The sequence below is a fragment of the Neocloeon triangulifer genome, unplaced genomic scaffold (assembly GCF_031216515.1).
Source record: "Neocloeon triangulifer isolate White Clay Creek 2 clone unplaced genomic scaffold, ASM3121651v1 ptg000012l, whole genome shotgun sequence".
NCBI lineage: Eukaryota > Metazoa > Arthropoda > Insecta > Ephemeroptera > Baetidae > Neocloeon > Neocloeon triangulifer.
Window position 1 is genome coordinate 1,010,781 of NW_026775554.1, and position 17,984 is coordinate 1,028,764.

A 17,984-nucleotide genomic window follows, 5' to 3' on the forward strand; every position below is an offset into this window, starting at 1 on the left:
AAAACCGGGATGATTTTGAAATTAATTATTTACTTTATTGTTTCACAATTAAAATACACATTAAATGCATAATTCGGGAGAAAAGTGTAGACATTAAATAGTTTAAATGTACAAGTTCCATTCTTCTTCCAAATTTTAATCGCAGCAGTCAAATGATCAAAAAATATACGCACAATTTGCTCAAAACACACGTCTCGGCAAACAAGACACACAGAAGATTTAAAATTTGCAACACGAAGATTCCGCCACAGAAAAATAGAGTCCATCTTTGGCATCACAACAATCGACGAAACGTGTGAATAATATATTCTCTGAGAGAAAGGAATGTTTTTAGTTCTACAATTTGGTCCTGTTGAGGTTTTTGTGACTCGAGGGCGACCTGTCGGAGGCGGAGCTGCCGGGGGCGGCGGGCTTGGGCAGGGCGTTGTTGGAGGCGGCGCCGCTGCTGCAGTTGCGGTTGGCCGTGCTGGACTTGCGGCCGCCGGCCTCGGCCTCCCTGGCCAGGTCGCAGGTGACGTTGGCGCTGCCCCCGCCGCCCCCGCCGCCCCACATCTTGCACAGGCAGGCGCGGAAGTTCTCGGAAAAGACGCCGTACAACAGCGGGTTGACCACCGTGTTGAGGAGGGCCAGGATCAGCGCCCACACAAAGTGACACGACCTAAAACACACAAGAACAAGCCAAATTGATTTCTGAAATGTGATATAGCATGAAAGAGAGGCTTCATTGAAAGGGGGCCCGAAAAGAGGGTATTAATTAATCTGTTAGTCTCCATTTCAATTAGAACCAAGAAAAAGCAGATCAGCTCCAGAAAGGATCGAGAGGCTTTGCAGAAGATCAGCTCAAATAATTTTGATCGGAACTTTTCTCTACAGTAGCTTTGGTTTGTAGATTTCAGTTCTAAGGAGTAATTTCAATCATTGGAAATAGATTTCAGATAAATAAAAACAGTTGTTCTGATAAATAATTTTTGGACAAATGCTGGAAAAAAATTTCGAATGTCTTTTTTTCGGACAAATAAGGGTTTCCCCTGAATTTTCTGAAATATTTTTTTTCTCAAAATTAGCCCGACAAAAATTGATAAAAATTCCACTAAATCACGTTCGAATTACCCCATTTAAGATTGAAAAATAATATATAAGTATCCTCAACTTCAAAATTTACATTTGATCTTACGGGAAAAAGGTTGAGAGTTTCAGAAGTTTTAATTTCAGTGAAGACATTAAATATTATTATAGTCCACGAATCTAAAGCATTTTACGCTATGTAATACGGAAAATTCATGGCAGTCTGAATTTTTACCATCTATTGGAATACACTTTCTGAAGTTTCCCAAGTTTTTCACCTTTTCACCTGCCGCGCCGCTACCCTTTCTAGGTAAAAAGTACCTTTGAAAGGTGGCGCATTTTTGAATTTTTGTAGTAATTTTTCTATTCCTTGTACAAACATGAGACCAACGCCATTCGATAGGAAATTTTATTGGCTTCCAAAAACTTTTAAAGTTTATTAAAATGTGACTATTTTTGGGGCCAAAACTTTTGATTATTCGAACAAAGGTCAAAATTTGTCATTTTTTTATTGGTTTATTTAGCTTTAGCTCTTGTTGAAAGCATTTTAGAGGAAAATGTTTTGAACAAAACTTGTAGGAAATTAATTTATGCAAATTTTTTGTATTTGACATTTTCTTCTAAATCCAAATCAGCAAAAGTTGTAAATGCGGAAAAGTTGAAAAATGAGGTTTTCTTCTCAAGTCGTTCAAATTTGACGAACTTGGAATGAATTTTTTACTGTAAAATATTATCTATATTTCAATTTTATGTTTCTCAAATTTGAACAGATGAGAGGAAATTTCTATAAATATAAATTGACACGATTCATTCCATAATTATATAAGGGCAGCATGAGCAACATCTCGGTGATTTTGAGCCCTCTAGGCACATGTTTGATTTTCGCCCGTATAAGGTTAACATTGAGGGCAGAAAACCTCATTTTTCAACTTTTCCGCATTTATAACTTTTGCCGATTTGGATTTAGAAGAAAATGTTGAATACAAACAATATGCAAAATTAAATTTCCTACAAGTTTTGTATGAAATATTTTTCTCTAAAATGTTTTCCACAAGAGCTAGAGCTAGAAAACCAATAAAAAAAATGACAAATTTTGTACTTTTGTGCAAAAAATCAAAAATTTTGGCACAAAAAATAGCCACATTTTAATAAACTTGATAAGTTTTTGAAAGCCAATGAAACTTCCTATTGAATGGCGTTTGTCTCATGTCTGTACAAGGAATAGAAAGATTACTAAAAAAATTCAAAAATACGCCTGGACTATAGAATTTTTTTAGCTCTCAAGTTTTAAGTAAATGAATTAAAATAATTTTTTTCATACTTCATTATACTTTAAATTTGACTCAAATAAAATGAAATGGATCCCAATTTTTGTGTAAAGAACCAATAAAAATAAATGGTAATAATTTTTGTGCATAGAACTGCGTTGTTACCTGAGGAAGTAGTCTGAGAGTGGTGCCGCAGTGGAGCGTCGTCCGTCGATGTAGATGAGCACCATGACGAGGGTGATGGGGAGCCACATGAGCAGCACCAGCACCACGTTGAGCAGCAACACGCGCACCACCCTGAGGTGCTTGGAGAGGCGCAGCTCCTCGTGCTGGGTCATCGAGACCGAGCCCCTGGGCGCGGCCATGCGGCTGTTGACGGACAGTTTGCGCAGCGTCTTGTTCAGACCCACGATGCCCGTGAAGCTGATCTGGCTGTCGCGACGCACCTTTTCCAGCTCGGCCGACGCCGCCGCCGCCACCTGCGGACCCAGCGAGCTGCTCGCCGGCACCATCCACCGGCTGCGCGTCGTCAGCAGCTTGTGGAAGATCCGCTGGTAGTGGTAAACCTGGAGCAAAATCAACAAAAAGATTAGTTTCAAGATCTGTCAAACAAGATACTATTTTGGAAGCTCAACTCATCAATTTTTAAAACTTAAATTACCAATAAAGAGAAAAAAATCGAGCAAATTTTTTCATGTTTCTTCTTACGAGTGCATCTTTTGGATGTTTTAAAAACTTTCAAAACTTATGTAAACATAATTTTCAATTTGAAACAAGTGAGGAACCTTGAGTTACAATCCCGGGCACTATTGCATTTCCAATTAAAAATTTTGATTTAGAAAGTTTGAGCCAAGAAAACCAATGCAAACGAATTAAAATCTCCAAATTTCTCAACTTTCAATCGGAAATTTGTCAGTGTGTTTTGCCGTTGATTTTTAAATGTGTAAATTATATTTTTTGAAACAGATATCATAATATGTTTTGAAAAAAAATTAAGATTTCCAAATAAAATTTGAATGTGGAACATTTCAATTCGTTTTTCTCGCTCATCTTCTGAATTCTGAATCCACGTTAGATTTATTTTACAAAGGAAACTGGATTTCATTTAAAAGGGCAAAAACAGCATATTCTATATAAACAAAAAAATACATTTAAAATTCAAAGTCTGCCCTTACCTGTAGCTTAACTGCAGCAATAATGCCTGAGCTTATTTTAAAACTTTCAAAAATTAAAAATATCAAACTGAGCCTCTGAAAATGAGGAGATTTTTACCTCGAAAGAAACATTCTCTTATAAAGTTGAAAACTAAATAAACAAATTATAAAATCAGCTTTGCTTATTTTACGTTTATTAATTGAAAACTGAATATCTAAATGTTTATATAAAGTGAAAAGGAAATTAATTCCAATGCCGACAGATATAAATACAAAATATCCGCTGTGCTGTGCTCCATTCCAGTGAGATCCTATATACTGTGTGTATAATTAATCAATTTTTACCCGCGGCGCAAATGGGGCGATGTGTTTAATTACTCAGCGTAACTCTCGCGTGTGCAAAATGAAAATTAAATTGAAAATTTACATCACAAAGTAGCCTCGCGTGTCGCGCGACGCGTGATGCATATTTAATTTATGTTTAAATGAAAATTGCAAAATTGTGTTTGACAAAGTGCGCGCGATAAGGAGCTAATTAGCTCTCGAATGTGAGGCTAATTGAGAGAAAATGCTCAAAGGACTTGAGATAAAAAAAAGAGTTATTCCTCGGAAATCATAGAGGAGGAGGAAAAATTTGCTCTTTATTTCTTATAAATTTTAAATAACTTTTTTCGTGGAAGAATTTCAACTGCTGACAAAGTTAAATAACAAAAACTTTTGGAATTTTCTAGAGTGGCATTTCAACTTTAATGAGAAGAAAACAATCAGAAAGTATAGGAATTTTATTCAAATATTTACTTTTTTTCGTAACTTTGAGTTTTTGATCTCTGTTAAAATGGAAAAATTTAAAGTAAAAAAACTTGTACTCACAAGTAAGACCATGGGAAGGACGCAGGCAAAGAGGACGGCGGAGACGGTGAAGGCGAGGGAAAGGGTGAATCCGTTCATCTGCGGAAACACGAGGGTGCAGATGAGGACGTCCGGTCCGCCGAGCGGGTCGCCGACCTGCTGCTGGTGGAACCAAAAGGTCATGGGGATGAAGAGGACGGAGGCCATGCTCCAGGTCGCCAGCACCAGCAGGCCTGCCCTCTGCGGGGTCAGGCGGGAGCGGTACGGCGGAACCACGATGCACCGGTGCCGGTCTATGCTGATCAGGGTCAACGTCCACAACAGCACACTTCCGCACACAAACTGCAACAAAATTTCAATCATTTCTTGTAATATTTTTCATACATTCAATTCACAAGAAGTTTTTCATTTTATTAAAAACAATTCAGAACAAAAAAAGCAGCTATGAATGAATTCTTATGATAATTATTAAGAAAAACTGAATTGATTGGAAGAATAAAATTTTTTAAATTTAACATTGTTTCTTATAGGAATTCGCAAAAATTAAGTTTTTCTCAAAATTAACTAAAATTTCATCTAACCAAATTCAAATCAGCCCAATCAAGTTGACAAAATGAAGTGAAATAAATTAAAAATTTATATCGAATTTATGGGAAACGATTTAAATAGATTTAAAGTTATTATTTTTAATTTTCTCCACCCTTTTTGGAATTTCTTTTGTTTTTTATTTTATAACTAACTGCCCCAGAAAATTAGGAACCTTTTGGGGTGGCGTTAAGCCATGAATTTAATTAGGTCGGACATTAGAGGGCGGCGAAACGCATTTTCAGTTGCATAGGCACCAACGGTGCTCGGCTAATTGAGTTTGGCGCGCAGAGTGCGAGGGTGAAAAGACGTAACGCAATCAAGGGTGGCGAGCGCCCCCGAGACACTACGCGGAGGGGGTGAAACGGCGAAAGCTCCCTGATTGCGCTGAATACGATTGGAAAATTACATCTGGGTCACCGGAATGTGCTGCAAAGGTCGCGCCTCGATCGAATGCAACCCCCACGGTTTTTTGCATTTGATCGTGCAAATATAATATTCCGGTTTTATTTCGCATGCTCATCGCGACGGATGGGTTGTGACAGAGCAGGGTGTATGTGTGCATTTCAATGGGCTGGGAATTATGCGCCGATCCGAGCTTCCAATATTTGCTCACGCGCCGTGCTCCTGACACTTCTGACACTTGGTTATGCGCGCGAGTGTGCCACTTTTTGACAGCTTTGTTTCCTCTGACATGCAAATAAATTCAGGTAATTCTCACTCATAGGCCAATTTTATTTGGAATTAATTTTGTTTTAAACCTTATTTTGAAGATATCAAAAAATGAATGCAATTATTTTGGGTTTCCTAATTCAAATTTCTTTTAAATTTTGAATTTTTTTCTTTACATTTTTCAATTCGTTTCTGTCTATAATTATTAATTTTCATTATCCACATGAATTTTTTAATTTAACAAAAATATAAACAAGTGAATAATTAATGAAAAAAAATATTTAGTTTCATTTAAAAATGCAAATAAGAATATCAAAAGATAATAATTTCAACTAATTTTTATTCCATATAATTTAGAATATACACATGAAATCATGGAAAATAGGAGTGTCGTTTGCAATTTTCAGCAGAGTTTCAGCACCAATTTTGTGAAAAATACTCCGGTGGCTCCGGGCATAGTCTGAACCCCTGCATAATGGAAAAGTTTGCTCCGGATTTGGTGTGTTGTGTGTGAGTGTAATTAGAAGGCAAGAGCTGCTATTGACAGGAGCTTTAAACTGGAGAGAGCCTTTCCGAACTTGGAAAATCGCAATAAACAGCTCACAGAGGCTGCGCTGGCGAGGAGAGAAAGCTAAAATCGATCTCCGTGTTCAAAGCAAAGGACCTTAAAGTATGCAACCGGCTTTGCGCCTCCGCGCTCTGAACGCGACTTGATATTGTGCAACACACGGTGTACTGCTATACACAAGCTTGAAGCTTCCAACGGACAGTTTGAGAGCGATCGTGTGTAAATATAAACGATTTAATCTGTCGGCGAGAGATTTAAGAGATCTCGCCTCAGTTTCGCTCAAAACTTGTAACAAAAAACCCAAAAAACAAACACACATAATTTAAAATGATTTTGATAATAAATAGATGCGCTGAGAGTTCTTTTTATCGCAAAATTTTATGATATAGGTTTTGTATTTGGAATTCTAAAAGTTTCGGAAGCAAAAGCTGGAAAAGTACCATTTATGTTCGTCCCTTTGAAAGGTCACTCTCGCTTTGACTATTAAGGCTTTAGGCGACATTTTCACATGCATGCATAGTTGATCAAACACATTATTAATTCAAAACCTTCCACGGGCTTGACCTTTTCCATTGAAATTATTTATTGAATATTACAATTTTCTACACAAATCATTAGTTCGTTCTAGAAACTGGAGAAAATTCTCATTTTGAAATCAATTTTGCATACAGAAAAACGTTTTGTTTATTCAAAAATTGTTTCTTGCAACTATTTTGAAATAAATGAGGGTAGGTTGTAAAATTTATCATTTCGTTTAGAAAAAAACGGCTCTCATTATCAGGAAAGAAAAATAAAATTCAAATTCCCGAAAAACTCACTTCGCAATGCTCGGAAGGTTTTTGGTCCAACAATAACATGAGTATGGAAACAAAAACACACGACTTTCGTTTATTTTTATATATTTAAACTAAACTGCGTTCATTTTTCAAAGCCCGAACCTACGTTATTGCGTTTTGTGATGACAGGTTGTATTATACATTTCGTTTCAAAAAGACCAAAAATAAAAATACGCGCGTCTGTTGAAATTAAACCACCTGTCGTTGCTGATTAAAACTTCAAAGGGAACACGACTTAGCCTAAATGAAATATAATGAATGACATTCGTATTCATCGCCAATAAAAAATGTATTAAAGTTTCACACAATGCAGTCAACACTCGGAACAACTCGAATTTACCTTTCGCAAGAGCGCACTTTGAAAGGACAGAAATATTTATCAAGTTTCTTGACAACTTGTTATTTTTCTTTCACGCCCTCCATCCGCATGTGTCGTTTCTCAAATTACATTTTGATTGTTCGTCATCCGAGCACATATCCTGGAGATTTTTCGTTCGTCCAGGTCGTTTGCAAAGTGCAGAGACCGGGCGTGCATTGAGGCCCTGCTAAGGGATATAATAATGACGCGCCGCGGCGATAAAAACGAGCGCTCGATAAACTTCTTGCGGCGCCGAGATGCAAATTGCCTCCCTCGCCGCCCCGGCCCGATTCAATTTTCCCCCTGAGCGGCGTTTTCGCCTGTTGCCGATTCGGACACTCTCGGAAATAGTGTCAACAACATTCGTGTAATTTGCTGCAGCATTTGCTAATCTCGCTGCATCTTCCGCTCTTGACCTTGCGCCGTGAATAATGCACGTGAAAACGTGCCTTGATTATCAATGACGTGCAACTCAAGTCGCGGTTTGCATCTCCAAGAAGAGGAAATGCATTCAAGACAGGCCTAGAAAATTAACCCCGCTCGACAAGGTGCATAATTCCATCTAATTCCGAACAAATGAGAAGCAGCAACTTTTGTATTAACTTTGCAAACTTAATAATACGAGCAGAATATAAAATTTTCTCTTCAACATGCATTTATGCAAATTTCTATGTAACAATGAATAAATTTATACGCAACTTTCATTTGTTAGAATTGTTTTATATAAAATATGTGGTTCTAATTATTAAAATACAAAATTTTAATTACATGTCACCATGAGTTGAAGTTGATTCACTTAGTTGAACATTATTTGTGGAATTATTATATTTTGCAAGTTTTACCATCATAAATATTGCAACAATTAGACTAATGTAATAAACAAACAAAAATAATAATTTGGTAATAAATAATTATTTATTCCAACATACATATTAAAAAAATGAAACCAAAAGAGAAAGATTTAAAAAAAGGACCACCGACCCCAAAAGGCGAGTTTATTCAAATTAAATATAGAAATAAAATTGGATTGTAATTTATTAAAATAATTGTGAAAGGTTAGCTGATGAGGCCTGCATGGATTTGCCGAAACAGCTCTCCTAAGAATTTCTGGTAAAATCACAGCATGGAGCTTTTGACCGACTCAGTTGCTCAATTAATTTATGCAAATTATTTCATTTATGAAATTTCCATCTCCCAATTTAACTTTTGTTTAACTGTTTTTGATATATATTTTTTATTTTACATTTTCCCTCTTACAACGAGGACTTCGGTTTTATTTTTATTTAAATCATATTTGTCAAGAACAAAATAAGATTTTTTTATTTTAATTATGCCTTTTACCCCTTTTACACTTAAATGTCAAATGATTTTTTTTGTCGTATTCAAATAATTTCTCGTTATCAAATATAATATTTGTTTACACAAAACAAATATGTACTGAAGTGAAATCGAATTCAAAGTCAGCAAAACCATTTCGGAGGACAAACACAGAGTGCCTCGTTATGCGGTATATTGTATTTGCTCGTTTCAGTGCGCAGTTGGATAGGAATGGACAATGTTTATGGCCACACAGACGCAATTCAATTAAAACTTCCCACGCACTCTGCCGCAAAAATACGAGCAATTACCATGAAAAGCGCTCTCTGTTTCCTTTCAAGGAAATTTAGTAAAAAAAAAAAAAAATAACATCGCTTGCGGTAAACTTTGATATTCTCTGCTTGTGTGTGTTATTTTCAAATGTTTCACGTCGGAATTTGAATGCGAACCGCCACAATGCTAATGGATAGGACTTTGCCGCAGAGTTTGAGTTGCAACGTTTATTGTTGTGTGCGGCGAGGTTGAAAGGGTTATGCGCGTTCCGACTATTCTGTCAATACAATTTGCGTGCATAAATAATAGGGCGCCATAATTTGCAACTGCGGCGTAGCAGCTGCGCCCTCGAATTGATCAAAAGTAGTTCTTTGGCATAAAATATCCAAGCTCTATTTTTGTTTTTGCCACGGAGACCGAAATAGACGCTTTTATAATGCGATTTATTTTTTTTCCCACTCCACACGGCGCTGGCGTTAAATTAAAAATCTGCACTCAGCACTTGACATAATATTCATAAGCGCACTCGGCAAAGAGCAGCAGCAGAAAAACTAGGGCTTGTTCCGAGAAGAAGTAAAAATTACTTTGTGTTAAAATGGCTCATTTCAAAGGTCAGGCTGCAATTTGCTTTGATAAGAAATGAAAGAATTTATTAGCTTTTCCAGCTGCATTAAGCAATTTTGTGGAATTATATCAATTTCTGAGAAAGAGAATATTGAGGAAAAATTTCAGACGTGTTATTACTTTCCTAATTTTGCTTCCATTCTTATAAATCTCCGTCTCTTTATTTCCCAACAATTGAAGCACACAAAAGTTAAGGACAAATTAATGATTTGTGTTCATTTCGAAAGAATATTTACAGCTGCGTTTGAAACTTTAAATGCAATTAAATAATTTATTTTATTAAATTTTTTGTAGATGCAGGAGTAAAAACTCCTACTTTAATAATTAATGCATCTGATTTTTTTTCATTCAGAATTGATGCATTTCCTGTTCTAATGGTTCTCAGCATTATTATGTTCTTGCAAAGGTCAACCCACTTTGCCATTTCCACTTAAATTTCATGTTGAATCCTGGGATCAAAAATGGCGAGCCTAAAAGTGCTCTTTGAGAGTGTATCAAAGGTTATCCTTTGATACTGGAAAACAGGGTCAACGAAGAGGCGTTCTCTCTTTTTATGGAAAACTGGAAATTTTATCAGCGTGGTACGTTGTTTGACAAAACCTTCATCCAACAACGGAATGCAAAAATATCAGTATTTCCTACAATTTTTTTACACAAAATTTTTCATTATTTAAATAATTTTTTACTTTAGAGTCCGAACTGAAGCAATTTTATTAATTTGGCTTTTTTTTTTTAAATAAATGGAAAGATATCAAAAAATAATTCTAGACAAGTCGCAATTTAGTGACCTCCGTCCTTTGAAATGATCAGTCATTCTGGGCCAGACTTCTCTGCTCGACTAATCCGAGCGCACCTTCATTAACCAATTGAAGCGGCAACAAAGTTTCCCGCGCCTCTTCAGCTTACATGTGCTTAGTTAGTTTGGCGCGGAATTACCGAATTACCGAGCTCAATTGGGGTTAACACCAGAGCAAATAAAAGTTTGCAGCCTCCCTTGGCTTGCTGCAGGGATCACTGCGCTTGTTGTTCGCGGCTCAGTTTGTCTTCATCAATCAAAAGGCTTGAGAGAGAGAGAGCGAATATTTACAAGAGAGGCGAAATATGTTCGGCAGACACGAGCGAGAGAGAAGGAGCGCGAATTGTTCTGCGGTTCTCGAGAATTTGATTAAAACTGTCGAGGCGGCGACGCCATCAAGCAAGCAAATTAAATTGCTCAAATCGGGACGCGATGCAAGACAACTCGGCACATGTTGTTAATTAAAATCTTAAATAAATGAAAACACAGATGTGCAAAATTAATTACTTTCCACTGAGAAAATTTGTCGGGAAAATAAAAAAAAAAACTTTTGCTTTCAATTACATTCTCTTTGAAATAAGTGTTTTGATCTAAAATTGTAATAATAAATGATATGATTTAACGAAAGATCAACATCATTCAAAAGAATTAAAGCACTAAGATTACGCTAGAAAGGTTCTTCGTAAGCATTTTCAAACTTTTGTTCACAATTAAATTTTTTCCAAATTAATAATTATCTCACTTTTTTTATAATTTCACTTCGTTTTTTGTGGGAAAAGATAAAAGTTTCAATTTCTTAAAAACCACTAACAATTTATTCTTCTTTAAAATTTCCTCATTATTTATTATGGTTTCTCTCTCCTGGCTTCTTTTTTGTGCTGGAGATGCAAAATAATATAAACTGCGCGTCCCAATTCAGATAAATCCCGGGAGGCTATTTCTGTATTTCGCGCTCGAGCGATTCAGAAAATGAGGAAATGTTAATCACGGGTTGGCGCGAATAACACTCTGAGAGGGGCTGTTGCTCCTCTTGCGGATTAAAATATGGAATATGACAAAGAGAGACAACGGCCTAAATGCTCTTCCAAGAAAAGCTTCCCTCGCGCGCCCTTGTTTTCTCCAGGGCGGATAAACTCTTCCCCCGATAATAATAGTTTAAGAGAAATAAGCGATTTTGTGATGCGCGTTAAGTGAATTCTTTCGCCCTCCTTTATTAATGTCTCGCCGGCGGGATTAACGCTCGGAACGACTTGGAATGGGACCAAAATTCTGCCACTTTTAACACGAATTCCGGGTGTAATGGCCTGTGTGGAGCAATTAACTTTGAGCCAAACACTCTCTTCGCTCCAAATTAACGTGCTCAAGGTTAAACTCGAGTCATTGCGGTGGTTAATGTGTTTATACTCATTCCATAAGATGTGTCATTTTTCACAGAAAATGCAATAAAGCAAAATAAAACAAAAATAAAAAAATTGAAAAGAAATAAAATATCAAAATAATTTTTGTATATAATAAATTGTAATATTATTAGAAGATTTTAAAAGAAAATAACAAATTAAATACAAAATTAAACTTTAAAAAGTTGAAGTTTTAACAAATGCAAAGATTTCATTTCTGGATGCAAAAAAAAAATTTATTTAACATATATTACAGTTTGGATTTTTTTAATCGAGATTCATGGAAGATTGATCTGTTTTATTTTTCAGTAGAAAAATAATATAGAATGTAATAAATTGTGTACTATTGTCGTTTTTTTTTTTAATTTTTTTAAAGAATAAAGACACAAATTTCCAATTTGATTTGAATGTTTGTTACCTGTGAGTAGGGCAGGGCCTTGCAGAGCGTCTCGCCGAGGGTCCAGTGCTGCGTGAGTCTGGTGGCGGCGACGAGGGGCGCGCCGAGGGCGAAGACCAGGTCGGCCAGCGCCAGGTTGAGCAGGAAGGTGTTGGTGACGGTGCGCATCTCGCGGTACCGCACAATGGCCGCCGCGATCGCCGCGTTGGCCAGCACGGACGTGACCACGATGGCCAGCAGGGCCGTGGCCTCGAGCACGGCCATTGTGCGCCGGCCATCGCCGCCGAACTCGCTGTAGAACGCGAAGAAGTAACGAGGGCCCCAGCCGTACTCGGTGTCGTTCCCGAACAGGTACGACGTGTTCGGCATCGCCGTTCCTTCAAACACACGCAAAATCGAAATTTTTAAAATCAAAGTTTTTTATAAAAAAAAAACTAGACGAAAAGAATACAGGGTGAAATTAAAAAGTAGAAAAAAATGGCTTTTCTTAAAAAAAAAATATTTTTAATCAAATTTCATTTTTGTCTTTTATTTTATTTTATAATTGACTAAATAAATCAGTAAGACCAATTAAAGCTATATCTTTCCAAATTATTTCAATCAGATAAAAAAAAAAAACAAATTAAGACGAAAAAGATGTTTTGGAGATTTAATTATTTTTGAGACTTTCAATTTTTTCCAACATTTTCTTTTAATTGTTTGACAAGAACGTGTTATTATTATATTAAATTTTGATTTCAAGAATATTCATTATGAGAGAAATTCAGCAAAGAAATAAAACAAAGGAATATTCGGGAAGGAAAGATGCTTTTCAGTATTTCGCTCCAAAAGAAAGAATAAAAGGCGTTCAATAAATTTGAATCAGTAAATTCATTCCCTATGATTCACACTACAGCTTAAGTGTCAAAGGGAAAACCTGACGATTGATTCTTAAAAATAAACAAAGCAATATCTGAATTTGGTGTAAGTTTGTGATTTTTCTGTAGCTTTGTTTTGATTACACACAAAAAAAGGAGTTAATTACCATAAAATATGTATAATTTCAATTTCTACTGAAAATTAAATTGATCTCAAATATTAATTTAATAAAAAACAAAATGAAAAAAATTGTCTTTCAAACTTTTTTTGTAAAATTTAAGGATTCACACCTACTTTTGGCGAATTTTTTTTTAATAATATTGAAATTTTACGCCTAAATTGAGAGCAAAACTAAATATAATTGTTGAAAATAGGAAGCGCCGAATACTCACTTTGCGGGCGAATTATCAAAGTTGCAGAAGTGCCGCCGGCCACTGCTTCCTTCGCAAACACGGACTGAGCGAGCACATGACGAGGTCTTTCTTTCTCTCGCCGCACAATAAAGTGTCTTTTGCGGTCTGCGGGTGACGAATAGGGCAGGAAGGGGTGTGCGTGCGATCCGAGCGGAGCCGCGAGTGCTTCTGCCGCCGTGGGCCACGAGCCGAGTGAATGGATGGGCCGCGGCAGTCGCGCGCCGCCGGCCCATTCAGCGCCGCGCGTGACGTCAGCGGCGCGCATTCGCCAGGTGTGTCTCATGCAAAACCTGACTCACTCCTCGCCAGGCTCATCATGCCAGCGAGCAAGGAAATGTCTGGATCGCTCGCATTTGCTATCAAGAGAGACTCATCTTTCATGATGAATAAATGATGATTAAATAAATGTTTAATTTTGTTTTATATTCACTTCCATTCTTGGCATCTTAATTGTGAATGATGAAGGAGAAATTATTTTAGTTTTTCTACAGTTTAATCTACAATGCAAAAGTTAAAAAAAAAATGCTTTAATAAAAAATTCAAAAATATGCATTAAAGTTTTTTTTTTAATTTTGTTTCACGAATCACAATAGACACATTTCCATTTGTAAAAGTTGAAAAAGGCGGAAAAGGAATGTTTTTCAATTTTTTATGCATTCAAAATCTTAATTATAAGTTTTAATTGCAATATATACATTTTATTTTCAGAATAAGTAGAAACAAACAGTTCTTTAATCTTTTTATTTGGAAAAAGTGGGAAAAATAAGTTTTCAAACAATATCATTTATAAAATTGTTTAAAATCAATATTTTAAGGTCTATAATTAAAGATGGGTTCAAAAACGGATGAATGTTTTATATAATCGTCTTATTCATTTGTATATATCATGACATGCTTGAAATTTGAGGAAGTGTGTCAATTTTTTGCCAGGAAATTTCGTTAGATCTTTTCATATTATTACGTTTATGGTAATTTTTGCCTCAATGACATCATTTCATCCTTGATGTGCCGCGGTTTGTTATCAACTAGTGGGAATTAATTCTTTCCTAAATGCGTCAGGCCTCTATTTAAAAAAAACCTAAACTCTCTTTGTATTGAAAACAAGTAAGAGGATCCAGCAATCGTTGGAATCCCACGCAAAATATTCAAATTAATTCAAATGAGGGGCAAAGCAAGCGTTTCAAATGTTGCCGAATGATGATTTTGCGCTTGCGAATTTTCCGCCTTGCTCTTGCGTTTGCCTCAATTATTTGCACAGTCCCAAAGGCAAACACGCGATCTTGTTAAATAATATCATACGAGATCCAATTCCAGTTGGTTCAATTAGACCATAATTTAGAGATAAAAAGAGTTGAGCCAATTTGAATTTTCTGGGGACACGAAATTGGATTTACTTGGAAAGTCCAACAGGGTGGAGCAGAGAAGTGCGTTTTTTTTTATCCTGAGCTTTGCTTTTCCTCTCTTTCGGGGGCAAATCGCGTTTGTTGGAAAGGCGCGCGCGCGTCTCAGCCAATTTCAAATTTCGAGCTCCGGTGAAAACGCTGCTCCATCCACAGACGCGGAATTCCCTTTTTTTGCATTGCATTGTCTCGGTGTTTTCAGCTTTTGGCCCCAAGGGAGAAAAGCTTTTCAGAAAAGAGAAAAAACGGCGGTGCTGGTGGAGGAGCCGCTTCGTATTGACTTTCTCTGCTTATAATAAAAAAGCGAAACCAACGTTTATTTCCACGTCAAAACACACACACACACCCAACGCAAAACAAAAAGACATTTTTAGCCTGGGAACTAATTGAACAAAAAAAAAAGAAAGAAATCAAAAACCGGAAAATAAAATATTCTCTCTGCCAAGCCAAATAAATTGGAGGTTAAGAGTTTCTCCCCCTTTGAGCTACAAAAAAAGAGACTGGCGTATTTTTTTATCATTTAGAATGAACAAGAAAAATTAAACTACAAAATTTCTGATTAAAATTATGCGGTTATTCTTTTTTTAGTAGAAAAGTATCAAATTTTCATTAATTCTTTTGTATAATTTTTCCATTTTTAATAACAATTATTTATCTGGAAAATATTTGTTTAAACAAAAAATAAGCCTAAACTTTATTTAAAAAACTCTAATTGATTTAAAATTTTAAAAAAGCTTCGGAGTTTATGGATTTTAAAATCATCACAGGAATAGTTTCTGGAGAACTTTATAGACTGCACCGCTTAATTAAGCTTGTTTTTCCTAGCTTAAGTTTTCCTAGAACGGTGTGAAATCTTGTTAAAAAGTGAACTTTCCATCCAGCAAAGGTCACACTTGTCCTTCTGCTATATTTATACGAAGCAGAGGGAATTTGGGGAAACAAGCGCGACTAAAAGCCGCTGCGGCCGCAAAACATAATCCCTCTTGGGCACACCAACATTATCATTATATATTTCTGAGCACACGTGTGCGATCATTTCGGTTGGAAACTCGATTCGATTGTGTGGGTTTCGGGAAGGTATCGACAGAGCAGCAAAGGTTCAAAGCAAAACCAACGAATAAACACACACGCGCTCTCAGGGACGCAAGAGATCAGCCTACGCACTTGCAATATTACATGCGTGCACATCAAAGTGTCTGATTGGATTGCCACACCGAATGTAATTAACTCAAAGACGCACACACACGTGTGAGAGCAATTTCTCGTTAAGAAAGATGCACATTAGAGAGAGAAATCGATTTTTTGGCTCCAACGTCTCGTGCGTCATCTCGGAAATAATGTAAATAATTCAAGCATAATATGAGTCCATGAAGAGCACAGCGATAAAATTCTTAATTTTGTTTTATAAAATACGTGAAACAAAAATGCATAATTTCTCTTATTTAGTTAAAAACCCACATTTTTTTCACAATTCGTGGCTGTTTTGACTTCTTCGGAGAAATTTTCATTGAAATTTTAAAAAATTCAATGGGTTGTACTGAAAAGCAATCTTTGATTTTAAGCAGATGCATCTAATCTCTTGCAATTAAAAGAAGGAAGGAAAAATGTTCAGAACTTTTTATTTATTAGCAAAATTATTTTGAAAAAATCTATATAAAAAAGAAAAGTCTTGTTTTTGTAGACGAAATATTTATTTTGACATTTAAAGAATATATTCTATTTCGGTGCATTTATATGAAGATAAAAAGTAACCCGACTCAAGACTTCTATTTCAGTCCTTTGAAAGAGACAAAGCGACGAAAATCCCCTTCACCTCTGTCAAATTAGAGTCGCTATTGAACGGTTATGCAACACGCGAGGCATCTGGGCCAAGCACGTTGCCTACCTCGGTCACGTTGGGCGCATTCAAACGAAACCGTCCTCGCATCATTATAATATTTGAGGACGAATGCGAAAAAAAAATTGCCGTAAAACGATCCGACACACGAAAATAAAATGCAATTGTTCGAGATTAAATCCCCGGCGCGAGTGAAATCCGAGTCGAAGGCAGAAACTTATCCGCGAAGGAAAAAAGAAGAAGCGACGTGCGAGTGTCGATTCCAACCGGAGTTTGTGTTTTTACGCCTCCGCAGTCAACAGTTTATAATATGTGCTCTTTCTTTCTCGCCATTTATTTACCTGAACACGAAAGAGCGCCAAAACAAACGCCGGCGAAACCAGAAAGAGGGAAAAAAACACTCGCTCTACACCCGTTTCGATTATGTAAGGAATTGCGCTGCAGAGTAATGAGAGACGCGCGGGGTGTCGAGTTGCGCCAGGAATCAAATTAATTGTAGAGTACCTGCGCGCGCGTTGTTTTCATCGAGACGTGCGCCCCTCGAAACTTCATTTTCGTTTTGTGACGTCAATTATTGCCCTTTGTAAAAAGCAATAAATTGTCTCCGCCGTGGGAAAATTAAGAGGGATCGCGGAATAAATGCAGATTTCACTTTTGATATAGTTAAAATTACCAAATTGCTTCTAAATTAGACGGGCTACATTTTTTTTGTATATCTCCAAGAAAATCGCATAGGATTTTCTCATTTTCAAATTTTGAGTCAAAGTCAAAATCATATGATAAAAAAACTTTGTCATCGTCTTGGACAAGATTGAGATATATTTTGAAATTTATTATTTTATTTTATTTCCATTTATGTTAAACAAAATAAAAATTAATAATTGTACTTAACTCCCTAAGCTTTACAATTTTATGTTCCTCTTATCTCAATTATTTAACAATCTTTTGATGTTGAAAGCACTTTTTACAACAAAAGAACATAAATTAACGATATATTTTTTTTTACAAATTTTGCTCCTCCTCGCCAAAACAATAACATAAAAAGAGGCGCAATAAAAAGGCAGCGCACTGTTCTTTGTCTCTCTCCGGCAATCGATTGGCGGCGGCAAATGTCAGTGTGTCGCTAATTAACAGAGGCGTGCCGCAGCCAAGTTGATGGATTGCCCTGCGATTTGTCTTGGCGAGCATCTTGCGCGGAATAACCGACTAATTTGTTCCCCGTCGCACCAACGTCATTCAAATAATAATAATAAAAAAAAAAAAACACGCACCCCTCTAGCAGCTTACTAATTTTTCAATATTTGCTGCGGAAGCTAA

The 17,984-nt window shown here is 36.4% G+C and overlaps 1 protein-coding gene across 1 annotated transcript; it reads right to left on the reverse strand.

The window, feature by feature from the left end:
• Positions 1-24: 24 nt before the first annotated feature.
• Positions 25-14,044, reverse strand: LOC132197048 (free fatty acid receptor 4-like). The gene is made up of 5 exons (XM_059620088.1): positions 13,410-14,044; positions 12,181-12,536; positions 4,358-4,678; positions 2,499-2,899; positions 25-658 (listed from the first exon to the last, which is right to left on the reverse strand). Exons 1-5 carry the CDS (start codon positions 13,711-13,713, stop codon positions 337-339), a joined length of 1,704 nt encoding a protein of 567 aa, XP_059476071.1. The 5' UTR covers positions 13,714-14,044; the 3' UTR covers positions 25-336.
• Between the last annotated feature and the right edge of the window lie 3,940 nt (positions 14,045-17,984).